Source organism: Trachurus trachurus (genome assembly GCF_905171665.1).
Source record: "Trachurus trachurus genome assembly, chromosome: 22".
NCBI classification, from domain to species: Eukaryota; Metazoa; Chordata; class Actinopteri; order Carangiformes; family Carangidae; genus Trachurus; species Trachurus trachurus.
Genome location: NC_139907.1, coordinates 5,546,343 through 5,561,423, shown reverse-complemented (window position 1 = coordinate 5,561,423; position 15,081 = coordinate 5,546,343). Strand labels below are relative to the sequence as shown.

The following is a 15,081-nucleotide window of genomic DNA, read 5'->3' as shown; positions in this document are numbered from 1 at the left end:
AGGGAATAGAAATGATGTCTAATGTATATGAATGGGAGCCATGGCGTTCAGGTATTTCACGCTGAATGCCCTGACAGAGGCTCAAGTGAATAAGTTGTCATCTTGCATTGAAATTCATATTGTATCCCTGGCTGGAGCTGAGCCCATTTTCTCCACTGTGCTCTCGCCATGAGCCGTACAATAGTTAGGGAGACGTCTAATGAGGCAGGAGAGAAAAAATATTAAGAGAAAAATCCTTAAAACTCAAGAGTTGGCATATTGAATGGCCAATGTGGATGAGAAAAAGCCCTCTGTCGGATGGAGCGTTTGGAGCCGGTGGGTGGGCGAGAACAAAACGCAGGGAGAAGAAAAGATTGAGTGAGTGACTGAGATGGGCTGTGACAGTGTCAGCTTTGGTCTGGTCAGGCTGCACGGAGGATGAGTGGATAGGAGGGCAAGCTAGGAGAAGAAAGGCAGCAGGAGGAGGGAGAGGAGGAGGAGGAGGAGGGGTGGTTGAAGGACGCCGTCAGAACGGGAGGATGGAGACGATGGTTTACGGCTGGTTCACATCTTGATCCGGAAAATCTGTGCAGGACAACCCGACCGCTCGCCACCGCCACCGCCACGTGCTCTGCAGGACCTTCCCTCTTGTACAAAGCAGCTCCCCAGATTTTAGCCTTTGATCCACTGACACCACAGTTTGACCTTTGGGTCCCCGCGAGGAGATCCCCCCCCACACCTCCCCATCTGGTAGTTTTTTTTTACATTCAGCTGCTGAAAACCAATTTGCAAAGTTGGTGAATGGTACAAGATTGTTTTTTTTGTGTGTGTGTCCTATGAGAATTTTATGTACTTCAGTTAATGGCCTTCAATTTATTCCCTCTGTAAGTGCTATTGAAGCCCGAGCGTATTCAGGTTTTCATTTCAGCTTCACATTAAAGCTTCTGATTCCAGCGGCGGCTGCTGCCTCCTGCTAATCAGGGAGTAATCACCTGCAGGTTTTTGTTGGAATGAAAATAAATAAATAAATAAATAATAAACTTAGCAGATTCTTGGGGATTCACCAGCATTTAGCCAAGAACCGCCACTCAACCTTAAAGGGATAGTTCAACATTTTGGCAAATTGGCCCATTGCCATAATCCCTAAAGTTTTAGCAGTATAGGTTTGTTACCTTTAATTGTCGGTGCAAGCTATTTTTAGAACGGTGGAGCAGAGCCGCGAGCTGCTCAGAGCTACGCTACGGAGGCTCATGATTTCTTGGTTTCCCTCATCAAACTCATCAAATACACAATCCAACAACTCCACAACACTCTGGTGGACAAGTTGTGACCTGCACATTCACCACGCTATGAGATAATAACAGAACGTTACCAGACAGAGTTGTTTTAGAGGTAAATTCATGCAAAACTGCTTATGCGCGTTGCCTTCAGGGAGAATTTTTCAGCAAGCAGTCTCTGTATTTACCTCGAAAACAACTCTGTCTCGTAACGTTGTGTTATTATCTCATAGCGTGGTGAATGTGCAGGTCACAACTTGTCCACCAGAGCGTTTTGGAGTTGTTGGATTGTGTATTTGATGAGTTTGATGAGGGAAACCAAGAAATCCCATTAGCCTCCATAGTGTAGCTCTGAGCAGCTCGCTGCTCCGCTCGGCTGTTCTAAAAATAGCTTGCACCGACAATTAAAGGTAACAAACCTACTGCTAAAACTATAGGGATTATGGCAATGGGCCAATTTGCCAAAATGTTGAACTATCCCTTTAATGCATTTATCTTCTAACTTTAACCCCAGACTGGCCTCCTCCTCCTCCTCCTCCTCCTGAAGACAGCTAAATACGCTCATTTTGTAGCATGGCTGCGTTCGCCAGCCCTCTGATTTCCTTGTTCAATTATCCCGGGCAACTTCCTCAGCCCTCTGATTTCCCCTCTTTCTAATCCACTCATGTTTATTTGTACCCTGTGATGTGAAACATGTCTTTATTGATAATCCTGCCTACAAACCAAGCTGTGCTAATGAAATGTAGATACACCATACAAGCACAGGGGATGAAAGCGAAACGTACACACACACACACACACACACACACACACACACACACACACACACACACACACACACACACACACACACACACACACACACACACACACACACACACACATGCACACCAAATCTGCAGATACTGTAATTTTAATCTCCACTTGACATTAACTCCTGCATTTTATCAAACAGCTGTTTGCAGGCAAAGATCAACTTCCTGTGCATCACTAATTAAATGGAATTACAAACTATTCCCCCACACACATGAAATATAATCTCAACGCTGTTTTGTTTGAAGTCTACCAGCTCATTTTAAATTGTTTCAAAGCAGCAGCAGCAGCAGCAGCAGCAGCAGCAGCAGCAGCAGCAGTGTTCGTGGTGTTGTAGCCGGGTGGATTTCTGCTCTGGTGTCACTATTTTTTTGTGTGTGTTATCATCAGCAACACACACTCAGGCTGTCATCAGCTCTGACTGCACACTGCCCCCTAGTGGAGAAACACTGGACTGTCAGGCCTGACTCTGCAGTTTGTTGTCAAAGTTTAATCGAGAGGTCGTAATGAGGACGAGTTGAGCTGAAGGAAATGAAATGTTGTGTTTCAACGTCATAAATCCACTCTACAGGTGTTTTCTGAAGATATTCATACAAACTATTGGAAGTCTTAGGAGATGAGATGCAAAAATGGTTAAATTATTATCTACCTTAGTGCAGCAGTAACAATAGACAAACAACGGACTGGACAAACAAGTGCAGGAGAACAGAACACAAAACAGATAAACATCCAGACACCAGCGAAAAACCAGCAGCTAACTACACAAATATAAAGTTAATCAAACAAACACAGCCACTGTAGAGCATATTGTTTGTTAGAGTTGGTTTTACACTGGACAAACTCAGGAGGTTTGCAAATGTAAATGTTTGTGAATTATAACATGCTTAGGAAGGTGTGTATATAAGCGATCAGGAGGAGTGGGAGTGAAGGCAAACACTCAACATATAAGACAAAAATACTCAACAAAGTGTTGTGTTAAAAAAGAAAAACTTATTTGCACTTTCTCCCTCAAAGTAGAAACAAAACCAGGATCAAACCTGTGTGCACATCACGCTGGACCACATGGCCACTTAACGACCTGTGATGGTGAAAACAGTCAGAGTGAAGCTCAAACATCCAACTGAAGCAAACAATAAGCCAAATATATACAGAGCTGAAGGCTACAGACTGATGAGCTGCTGATTTTCACTCTGACTGGATATATTTAAAGTTTAACGACACCTACACCCAAACAAAACCACTCTCAACTCTAAAAGGGACAAATTATAATCAAGAAGTCTATGTTTTTTTTTTTTTTTTAATAATAAGGTTTGATCTCTTCTTTCAATTGATATTCACTGATCTGAGTATATACTTTAAAGGGATAGTTCAACATTTTGTCAAATTGGCCCATTGCCATCCCTATAGTCATAGCAGGTTCGTTAATTGTCAGTGCAAGCTGTTTTTAGAACGGCGGAGCAGAGCCGCGAGCTGCTCAGAGCTACGCTGCGGAGGCTCATGGGATTTCTTGGTTTCCCTCATCAAACTCATCAAATACACAATCCAACAACTCCAAAACGCTCTGGTGGACAAGTTGTGACCTGCACATTCACCACGCTATGAGATAATAACACAACGTTACCAGACGGAGTTGTTTTAGAGGTAAATTCATGCAAAACTGCTGATGTGTGTTGCCTTCAGGGACAGTTTTTCATGAAGCAGTCTTTGCATTTCTCTCTAAAACAACTCTGTCTGGTAACGTTCTGTTATTATCTCGACTCATAGCGTGGTGAATGTGCAGGTCACAACTTGTCCACCAGAACGTTGTGGAGTTGTTGGATTGTGTATTTGATGAGTTTGATGAGGGAAACCAGGAAATCCCACTAGCCTCTGTAGCGTAGCTCTGAGCAGCTCACGGCTCTGCTCCACCGTTTTAAAAACAGCTTGCACCGACAATTAAAGGTAACGAACCTACTGCTATGACTATAGGCATTATAGCAATGGGCCAATTTGACAAAATGTTGAGCTATCCCTTTAACATCTCAGTCTTATATATAGGTGTTAACCTGCTGTGATATTATAATAATAATACCTCCCGCCCTGAGGTGAAGCTGGACTCAGACCTACAGGTGGATGCTGCATGGGACAGGCTTTTTTTTTTTTTTTTTAAAGATACTGTGGAAGCAGCAGGAAGTGAGAGCTTAACTTTCAGGTGAGAGTTGTAGCAGCAGCTTCAGGAGTGTGAGCAGAGTGCTGACAGCTTAAGTACTCCGCCCTAATGAAATGGGTGCACTGGATGTATCTTGCAGAGAGAGAGGGAGAGAGAGAGAAAGTGTGCCATGTGTGTGAGCGGACCCGAGATGACTGCCTGCACCAGCTCGCAGGCTTTGTTTTATTCATAAGGTCGGTCACTGATGTTGGCTGATAAGGTCTGGCTCACAGTCGGTGTCCCAGTTCATCCCAGGGGTGTTGGAAAGGGGGGTGGGGGGGTGAGGTCGGGGCTTTGTGCCACCCGGGCCGAGTTATTCCAGGCCAAAAAAGTGGGAAAATATTTTGTTATCTATCTTTAAGGAGCTGGTTTTGGAGCAGGAAAGAGCCAAACTGTTGCCACACAGTTGGATGCACACTGAAGGAATGACTGCGAAGCTGCTGCTCCACCTTCATTAAACCATTATCTTATATCCTGGTCTCACCCATCATTAGCTTCTCTCTGGCAGAAGGTTCATTAGGTTTTGTAAAAAAGAAGAAAAAGTGCTCCCACTAAAAGTCGTCACATTGTCTTTACCTCACCTTCAGGAAAATATTATTTCTGCACTAAGATGTAGTGTTATCAGTTCTGCTGGCACCAAGGTTACTGAGAAGGAATTAAAACCAGATGTATCTTCAACAGATGATTGCATTGACTTTATATTATTATTTATTGATCAGAGGGATGAAAAAATGAACAGAACAAGTGTTAAAAAGTAACCAGTTGGATTTTATAATGTTGTTTCAGATGGATTCCCTGTTAAATTTTTTCATTTAGCCTTTCTATTATGCACTTTAATTTTTATAGTCGTGCCTTTAATTTATTTAGGATAGGTATTTAAAGTAATATGATTTTGACTTTTTTTGCCCTGTTTTGGACCAGGTTATTAAAAAAAGACATGGAAATGGAATCACTACACGCATTATGTATGTAACAATTATCTGTGTTATGTGCTAATAAAAAGTAGAATTTTTTTTTTTTAAAGTCACATTTCCTTTACTTTTTAAAACTTTTAGCAAAACATTTTCACACAAACTTCCTCTTATCAGGTCGATTTCCTCCCCAGCACACTGACACTCAGAGACCACAGCGCCCTCTGCTGCTCCCACCGTGGAGCCGCTCACCTGAGTCACCACTGTGTTTTTCAGCTGGCAGGTGTTTTCATCCAGCTGGTGCTGAGTTTGTGTGTTGTTTCCCATGAGAGCTTCACAACCCTCCACATCATTCTTCACTTTAAATCCCCCTGTGCCTTGTTTTTTTTTTTTTTTTGGGAAACGTGTTATGTCCTTGATTGCAGAACACATGAGTTTCAAAGAATACGCCTTAGGTAATACTAGAAATTAGTTTTATTTTTTAATACAGGAAAAAAAGAGAGAGAAGATCAAAGCAATCGATGCTGGCAACAAGGCTGAGTTTTTATGTTTTTTTATTTTCCAAAAAAGAAAGAAAGAAAAAAACAACAACACCGCTTTAATTTTTTGATTTGGTTGCCAACACAAAAAACAGAGGTTTAAGAGGCTTTTATGAGGCCAGGAGGAGGAGGAGGAGGGAAGTCTGGTTTCACAGGGAGACGCAGTCAGAGGTACAACAGATGTTCACGAGATACGGGGAAAACATCGGTGATTTGTTGTGTCTGGATGTTTCCATTTTTGTTCTTATCATCATTTCCTGTTTTCTGCACGCCAACATCTCCGCATACATCCGGGGCGGTTTTATAATACTCGGTGTCGTCTCCTGCCTTTTCCGTTGTCCTCACTGTCTCCGAAAAAATCTGACATTTTTGGTTCAATGTGAGATTAAACTGCTTCGACTTTGATTTTTCTTTGCTCCATTTTTTGCTTGTTTTGTTTCTATGAGATGAATCATACCTTGAAGTGCAAAGAAGAAGAAGAAAAAAAAAAAATCCTCGTTCTGGGTTCCTCCTACTCCTCGGGAACAAAAGCTCAGTTAGAGGTCATGATCAGGCAGTAAATGCACTTTGAGAGTCATTTACACTGTGAACGTGTCAAAACAACAGGTCGAGTCTGGCTGCTCAAGGTCACGCTGTGACATTTCAAGTGGTGTGATTTAGATAAATCGCAGCCTTTGATGCAGATGAGTAGGTTTTAACTGTCCTCTTCAGCTGCACTCTTTAATCTGCCACATTTTCCTTTCCACTCTTCAATTTGACAAACAGGATTTGAACTGAAGCCTCCCACACACAGTAAACAGTCAACAGTGAGCTGCAAGTGGCTGAGGGAGATATTTACCACTCTATGTGTTCGCCACCTCACGCAATTTGAAACAGCAGCTGCCAGTAACGGGCTCCTCTGCCGCCGCCATCGAAGGTAAACAAGGGTCTGTTTGTCCTGCCTGTTGGAGAGCGAGCAGATGCAGCTATAGCAGCGGTCCAGCTCAGACCGTGGGCGTGGGCGTGGGCGTGACCTCACTTGGCCATGTAGGCGGCCACCTCCTTCTCCAGGCTCTGGGCGAAGCGGTGGTTGAGGAAGAGGAGCTGGCCGTGAGGAAGCAGGCGGCTGAGCACGGCGTCGATGCGGCTGCTCCTCAGCAGGACCTGGAGGGAGGGGGAGGAGGGAGGAGGAGGAGAGGTGTGGTTAGAGACCACCCCCATGCAGACTCGTTAATGATCCAAGTTAGTTACAGGTCCTAATAAAATCTATACAGCTGCCATCTTCTTTCATTACTGTTGCCCTGTGGGTTTATTGTGGTTTCCATAACATGTAATGAGCTGCTACTGTTGAGATTTGACTTAAAGGAGACATATTATATGCTCCCTTTTCCACAAATTGAAATAGTTCCCTGCTGTCTGTGACATGCTTCAGTCAAAATACCCCAAGGATCAAACATCACAGCTCTTTTCATCTGCTCAAAACAGCCCTGTTCAGAACGGCTGCTTTCAGTGCCTGTCCCTTTAAATGCAAATGAGCAACTGCTCATCCCACCCCTTCTACCGGTACTATTACTCACAGGTATAGTTGGTATTATGCAAATTCGAAAAACTAATGACATCATTGGATGACAACTGAAAGAACAGCTCATAAAACTACATGGATTTTTTGGGGGGCCAGAAGGCAAGACACACACCCAAATATACAAAAAAAGAAGTAATATTTCCATAATATGTCCCCTTTAATATAACTGACATCAGTCTAATTAGGCCTTTGAACATGTGCAGACACTGGTCTACAAACACTGTGGGTTCCTTTGAATACTGTGTCATTATACACTGACCAGCCAGAACATTAAAGAGGAACTATGCAGGATTTTTACCTCAACTGTGCTACATGTATTTGCCTTAATTAAACAGCTTCAGAGTAATTGTGATGGTTAGACAAATGACTTGTAACTTGTTCCAGGGAGAATGGAGGCTCTCTGCCTTCCACCTAGCGTCTCTTGGCTGAAAACCAACCTTGTAAGATCAGAGCCTCCGACCCGGTGTCCCAGCTCTCGTCTCTGCGGCACCGTGACACAAACGTATCACGCCCCGTAACCCGTAATCTCTTGTTTAACAGATGAGACTACAGAAATACACACATTGTAACACGTATATGATAAATAACGATATCCACCACTCCATGGATTGATTTCTCGCCGGCTTTGTTGGAAACAAATGCACATGGCCAGGAGGAGGGTTAGAGACACAGAGGAGAAGAGACCGGACTTGCATAGTTCCCCTTTAAGACAAGTGAGAAGTGACTGTTTTAAGAGTTGAGAGTCATTTAATTGAAGCTTATTTTGAAGTTTCAGGGTTTTCTTCCACAGTGTCTTAAGCCGGTTTGATGTTACAGCTGATGACCTGTTGGAATCAGTTGATGAAATGTCACCACAACTGAGGAACATGTTCCCACCCTAGTTAACAGAGGATTTATTGGGGACTATTTTCTGCAGCGGATTAGAACAAATCCATTGTTCTATAGCGAGTATTTAGAGCAGCAGGACCCAGGCTGATTCATCACTATAACTCCAACTCCGAATAAAGTTGGAGCCTGGACCCACAGGACCCAAAACTTCAACTTTTCAATGGATCTTTTCAAATGCAAACTCATTAAGAGTCATGATGTTAATATTTCATGTTTGATTTTGTAAACCTGAAACAACTGTTTGTTGTTTTACCAAGGTCAGAAATAATCTTTCCTGCTGTTTTCAGATGTTTTCCTCTACATTGTGCTCATACTAATACATATTCCTGACCTGGTTTAGGCTGTGGGGCCTTGGAACAAGTTAATCCAACCATGAAAACATGACAACATGTTTGAGATTTAATCATAATAAACTCCAGCGCATTGATGGTAACGGTTTCACCCACTGCAGCTCACTGATGTGTTTTTAATGCTCACACTGAGTGAGACGTATCAGGCACCGAGTCAGTGTTAGCTCTGATCTTTTCACAGGATTTGTTGAATATCAGCACATTAATCCTTTAAAACCAAAATAAAAAAACAGTTTCCCAAACACAGTAAACTCCCCGATTAGAAATCTTTTCCCTCTAATCCCCGCCTCACAGAGCGGCCGGCAGTAAATCGACACAATCGCCAGCTTGTTAAATTCAACTACAAACACTGGCTGCGAAAGAGAGGAGTGACAGTGGACTGACCTTATTCTTCAGCCAATATAGTGAAACCAGGGAGAATTCATTTGGAGCCTTTATTTCTCATGTGTCAGCTAATCAACAGCCTGAAGGTCTCCAAAGGTCTCAAACTTCTACACTTTAGGTTTTAAAACCGCAGCTCTCCTGCTCCACCCGGAAACAATCACCGTCACTTCCTCATTAGTTCTTATCGAGCCTCGACGGCCAGCGGTGAGAGAGAGACACATGAATAATGAATCAGCAGCTGCTGAAGACGACCACAGCTGTCTCGTCTTGTCACGTTGTTCCTCAATTGTGTTTTTTTTTTGTTTTTTGCAACTGATCAGCTGCAGAGAAAACAATTGGGTTCCTGTTTACTCCGCTCAGTGTACACGATCGCTCAGGTGTGTGTGAGCGTTCAGGTTTAATAGTCTGAATGGAGATCGTTTCAGATACAGAGGTGGAATGATGGAGCTGGATGGAGATGGTTTTAAATTGAAAAGGGCATTTTAAAATGAAAACATAGGATGGCAGACGACTGAGTCTGGTTCTGCTTGTGGTTTCTGCCTCTGCGACTTTATTTATTATACTAGGAAGTCAATCCTGCTGCTGTTTACCTACATGTTTACACACCAGTGCTGCTATTTACCTGTATGTCAAAGGCGCTGTTTACATATCAGCACTGTCTAACACACACATGGCTCTAGCTTTCATTTCACTTTTAGCTTCAGCTTGTTTTCATTTATTTGAATACACTGCTCTTCTCTATTTATTCTATTCTATTGTTTTTATTTTGAGAAAAGCCTAACCAATTTCCATTGTACAGTGGGCATTAGGACAATAAAGAGCTTCTTCTTAGTGGGATCTGTTGGGTCTCTGTGAACACCGTTACAAAAATAACGTCTACATTTTCTCTTTTTGTAAATTGCCTTGAGATAACTTTATTGTTACTGGCACTGAATAGGATAGAATAGAACTGAATAAAATACAATAGAATATCTTGCACGACAAAATTAAAATGCCAAACCAATCATTAAAATCATATAAAACTACAAAGGAGCATAAAAAACAGCTAAAATAAATAGTGTTCAAATACATTTTTAAAGACACTTTACATCAGGCGCTGGTACTTGGACTGCCTTTTAGTTTTATGTTTTGTTTTTGTGTTGCTCCTCCCTGCACAGTAATTGTGTGTCTGTATTGTCTCAGTGTCATTTTATGTCTCAGGTTTTTCCTTTGTATTTTAGATTATGGTCTGTGTCTGTTGTGAATGATATGTCGGGACTATAGATGGAAATGAGCAGTTATAGCTCAATCTGGTGCAACTATCTCCTCATTTCTTGTAAATGATTCATGTTATTGCACACTGTCCCTTATAAATTAAAGGAGCATTATCGCAAATCCAAATTCTTAATTCGGCCACTAGATGGAGCCAGGCGGAGCTTATCAGATATAAACAAGTGGGCAGCTGTCAGAGAGAGAGAGAGCAGCCTCGTTTAGTCCCCCCCCCCCCGCCCCCCCCCCCCGCCCCCCCTCCTCCTCCTCCTCCTCCTCCTCCCTCCTCCCCCCTCCTCCTCCCTCACCAGGCTGAATGAACGTGCAATCGCGGGAAAAAGAAAACTCGCTAGTGGAAGCGGCAGCTCTACGTCGCGCACAACCACAACAACGACAACAACAACAGCAACTGCAACTTCCTCCTCCTTAATAACGCTGAGAGGACAGCTGAAGAAAGACACGGGACGTGGAGACAAAGTGTTCTACCGAGCGATTCAGTGACTGTAAGCAGCCTGACACTGCTACATTACTATTTACTGTTGCATTTTTCCGGTTCGGAGGTCGGATTTGCGAGTTCCGAGTGCAATTGAACGCAGCAAGCGCCGGGCCGGCTTGGATCATAACAAAGACAAATTCTGCATTTGCCCCACGGACACTATACTGTTGGCGATTTTTTTTGTAAATTTAGTTATGGCTCCCCCCGACCCATCTTTTGCATATTTCAGCTTATTTTATGCTATTACTGCTGTATTTGCGATAATGCTCCTTTAAATAAACAATACAAAAATAATAAGAAAAAACCTTGATTTGACACTAACTAGACCATTTTTTGTAAGTCTCAGTCCAGTTGTGACATCAAAACCACCACAAGACTGAAAATGTCTTCACATTTCAAAGTTAAGCGTAAAGGTAGTATGCGGGCCATAAATAACCTCTCTATCTCTTATAAGAGCTTGTTTTCAAATCTAACACTGCCCCACCCCTCATCTCTGTTTGGGCTGTGGTTTGCTCACCTGGTCCATGCAGTGTCGGGCCAGGTTGCGGAGCGTCCCCTCGGCCAGCAGCAGGTTCTCGTGGGGCTCACACACCAGCGTGAAGCCCAGGTGCTGGACGCCCAGCCACAGAGCGCTCAGCTCCGTGGAGAAGGGCTCGCCGGCCCGGAGACGCACCACTCCGCTGGACGCCTCCTGCAGAGCCAGGGCCTCCTCGCCCGGCAACGTCTCCACCAGCACCCGGCCCGAAGCCTCCCGGGACAGGGAGACGGCGCTCCTCACCTGCCTGGGTCACAGGGGGGAGGGGGGACAGTACATGTCATCAGTGGAGGGTTAAAGATTTCAGATTATTAATGTTTCCTGTTGTGTTATTATGCAGCATTAGGATTGGTATTTGTTTATAGGCCTACATGAAGTGTCAAACAGCAGAACAGAATTGTCTTCCTCCGATGGTGATAATCAGCAGTTGCAGAAAGCTACACAAACACCCTGTGAGAGATTCTCTTCAGTTTCTGAAAACAAACGAGACGGATGCAGAGATGATTGACAGCCTCTGTCGGCCTCTCTGATGCACTTTTACATTGTGTGTGTGTGTAGCCTACTGTCGGAGAATTAGCAGAGAGAAGACTGGATGCATCATATTAGAGCAGAAAACTAGAGGATGCTGCTCAAACAGAGCTCATTTACTCAGTCTGGAGACAAAATAAAAAATCCAAATTAAAACATGTTTGTTATCCTGTCAACAGCCAGACATGGACTAGGTAACATTATGTAGGAAGACACTGCTTCTCCATCCCACTTTATTTATCAGTGATGTTGATCTTATGGTCACAGCATCTTTTAATTGAGCTTTATCTGACATTTTAAGCCCATATGTGTGGGCTCTTTATAATCCCCATGGTCTGTGTTAATATGATTTATGCAGGTTATTTATAATATCATGTATCAGGATAAAGCAACACTGCAATATAAAGAAGTGTTTCCATCATTTAGCTGCAGGAAGAAAACACTACACATAATGATGGTGTCTATCTTTCCTGTCTTTCACAGCATGTGGAGGATGTTCATGCATCTGTGTGATCTCTGCAGTGACCAGATTTAATAGAAATCCTCATTAAAACACAAAGGAACCTAAAACTTGAATCTCAAACCATGTTTGTAGCCTAGTGCAGGGGTCATTTCTGCAAACAGCTTTCTTTGCACACACGTCATTAACCTGACACCTACAGACATAAACAAACAACTGACTGTCTGTCACCTCGCCACCACCGACAGCTTCTCCTTCTGCAGCAGCCTCCTCTCCTCCGGGCTCAGCTCCCCGTGCTGCTCGGTCAGGACCGCCGCTTCATCCGGACCGAAGACCCGGGAGTAGAGGAGCCGGCTCTCCCCGGGGGACAGGCCGCTGACCGGACACACGGTGTGGATCAGGAAGCACCGAACCATGTTGGACGACACTGATCTGTCACTAACACCCAACAACACTCAACATGTTCATGTATTTTCACTGTTTTCTCACTTACTTCCGCGTTGATCAGGTGATCTGTCTCGGCCACCGTTGCTTTGCGTTTTATCAACCAGCAGATGGCGCTCCTTCTATATTATTCATAGACTGTAAGATATTATTACCGGTATATTAGTCACATAGGCCTATGTAAAGTATCTATATTACGTCCAAGTAATAGGGAAATGTTGATGATTATGATTATCCAAAAATACTGCTGATCATTTTCTTGATTGACTAATCTATCACATAATATGTAAACAATGTCATAAAGTAATGAAACAAGTTCAAATCATTAAAAAAAAAAAAAATCAGATGAATGATGAAATAAAAACACATTAGAGCCCAAATTGGCAAATTAAAATGTCTTGTCTTATTTGAGTAACAATCAGTAAACTGAATATAACCTACTGCATATATTTGCATTGACACTTTTTTTTTAATCTTTAAGTTTCAGCAACACACTTCCCACTATTCTTTTGTTTGTTTTGTGAATCATTTTACCAAACTTCATTCTGATGTCTTTGTGGACATGGACTATGCATTGGGCTCCAAAATAAATGTACAGGTTTAAAAATAGTCACAATGCCCCCTTCTCAAAAGCTGCGGTTTAATTGCTTATCTATTACAATACATTCATTTTGGATTGAGTTTGGTTGATTTATTAAGTATACAACTATTTTGCATATTCAAGTGAGTCAGATTGACCTCAAGTGAACTGGATGGAGCTGAAACACCAAGTGCAGTAAAAGTTTGAGAGAGTTCAGAGCAGCGGTGGATGAAAACTGGGCAGAGAGACAGAAGGCGGCTGCAGAGAAGCTGACATCAGAGATCAGGGTGTTTCTGGGTCTCAGCAGACAAACAGAGGCAGCTGTTAATCCAACAGCTGCTGCTGGTCACGCTTCTTTACTCTGAGAGGCCCTGCTCTCTCTATGTGTGTGTGTGTGTGTGTGTGTGTGTGTGTGTGTGTAGAAGCTGCAGTGACGGAGGGAAAATAAAGAAAGAAACATTCACCCCGCTTTGTTAACATTCACTCTGCTGTCCCCTTAACCTCTGCGCCCCCTGCCCCTCTCAGACCCACTGAGACTGAGAGACAGTGTAACAAGAGCCCAGGATGAGGCGGCTGCAGCCGTTTGAGGGGATTTCATCTTTATTTCTGGATGAAAACTTCCTTTCTTGTCGTCTTGTTGACATTCTGTCCGTTGCGGCCTTACAGCTGTAACAGCTGGATGAAAGCAGCAGCTCATGTGGCTTGGAAATGTTGGTCTGGTCGGTCCACCATGGCTGGTCCTGAATGAAAGATCTCAAAGACTTCTTTACAAACTGCATCCAAATGACTTATTCCTCCTGCACCGCCGTGAGATGCACATTTCTGAATCTGGGTGAAAATTCTTGCCAGTTATTGGACACTTTGATACATGCATTTTAACAAAAAGTGAATTTTAAGATTAAATTTCATTCAATATTTTGTCTTATGACCAAATCCTTTCAAAACCATCTTCTTGATTTGAGATTAATGTTGCAAAATAAATCCAACAAAAGTCAGTTTAGTAGTTGTTCTGGAGCCCAGTATGTAGTCACACAGTATGTTTGAACTGTAGTTGTTAAACTGTAGATGTCTCTGTTGACCTCTGGTGATGCGATCAAAAGCTCCACAACAGCTGCCGACAGTCACTAACCTTAACCTATATATTCACTAGATGACTGATGTATTTTTCAGACTCTCAGACTCTATTTAATAAAACACAGCTCATTCAGTATTCAGCCAGACCCCTGCAGTGAGGAGTGGACTTGTTGAAACAGCACAATTCACAGAACAGACACTGAGGGGAACTGAACTGATACTGCAATCTTGTTGCTGCAGAAATTGAAGGACAAACCTTTTCATCTTGGGAACATAAACACACAAATGACCAAGAAATGAACAAGAGATGAGCTTTAAAAGACTTTTCTAGCACCACAGCTCCTAGATGGAACCTGCAGTTCTGACGTTTCATTTTGTCTGGTCCAAAGACGACCAAACAAAGCTTGTTGTGTGACTTATGTTGCACAGTTTACCAAAAGAAGGCCAGAACCTCTTTATATCTAGATCAATATCGTCACTATTTTTTTATTCCTCCTGTTTTGGTTCCAGGTCACTGCAGACTGATATGAGCGGCTGAAATGACTCCAACTTCAGTCAAGTGGAGTAAATACAGATTTAAAATGAGGTTGGCTGCAGTTTCGGATCTAATCCTGGTTTGATTTATGTAGGAAACCTCTGCAGGTATTTGGCCTAGTTGCATGGAGCTTTTCATCACATCAGGTGTGGAGGAGAGGTATTTCTAACACCCACACTGTGTGTAATTATTAGCCCAGTCATTACTCTTCAGTAATAAAGGAGTGGAGCTCTGCAGGTAATAATTAGCCCAGAACCGTTTGGGGATTCAATGTGAAAATGAAGCCAGATT

At 42.9% G+C, this 15,081-nt stretch overlaps 1 protein-coding gene across 1 annotated transcript; it reads right to left on the bottom strand.

The window, feature by feature from the left end:
- Nucleotides 1-5,702: 5,702 nt before the first annotated feature.
- ap5s1 (adaptor related protein complex 5 subunit sigma 1) lies at nt 5,703-12,611 on the bottom strand. Its single transcript, XM_083998078.1, has 3 exons — nt 12,389-12,611; nt 11,152-11,416; nt 5,703-6,850 (listed from the first exon to the last, which is right to left on the bottom strand). The coding sequence occupies exons 1-3, from the start codon at nt 12,571-12,573 to the stop codon at nt 6,722-6,724; spliced, it is 579 nt and encodes a 192-aa protein (XP_083854204.1). The 5' UTR covers nt 12,574-12,611; the 3' UTR covers nt 5,703-6,721.
- Nucleotides 12,612-15,081: the final 2,470 nt, after the last annotated feature.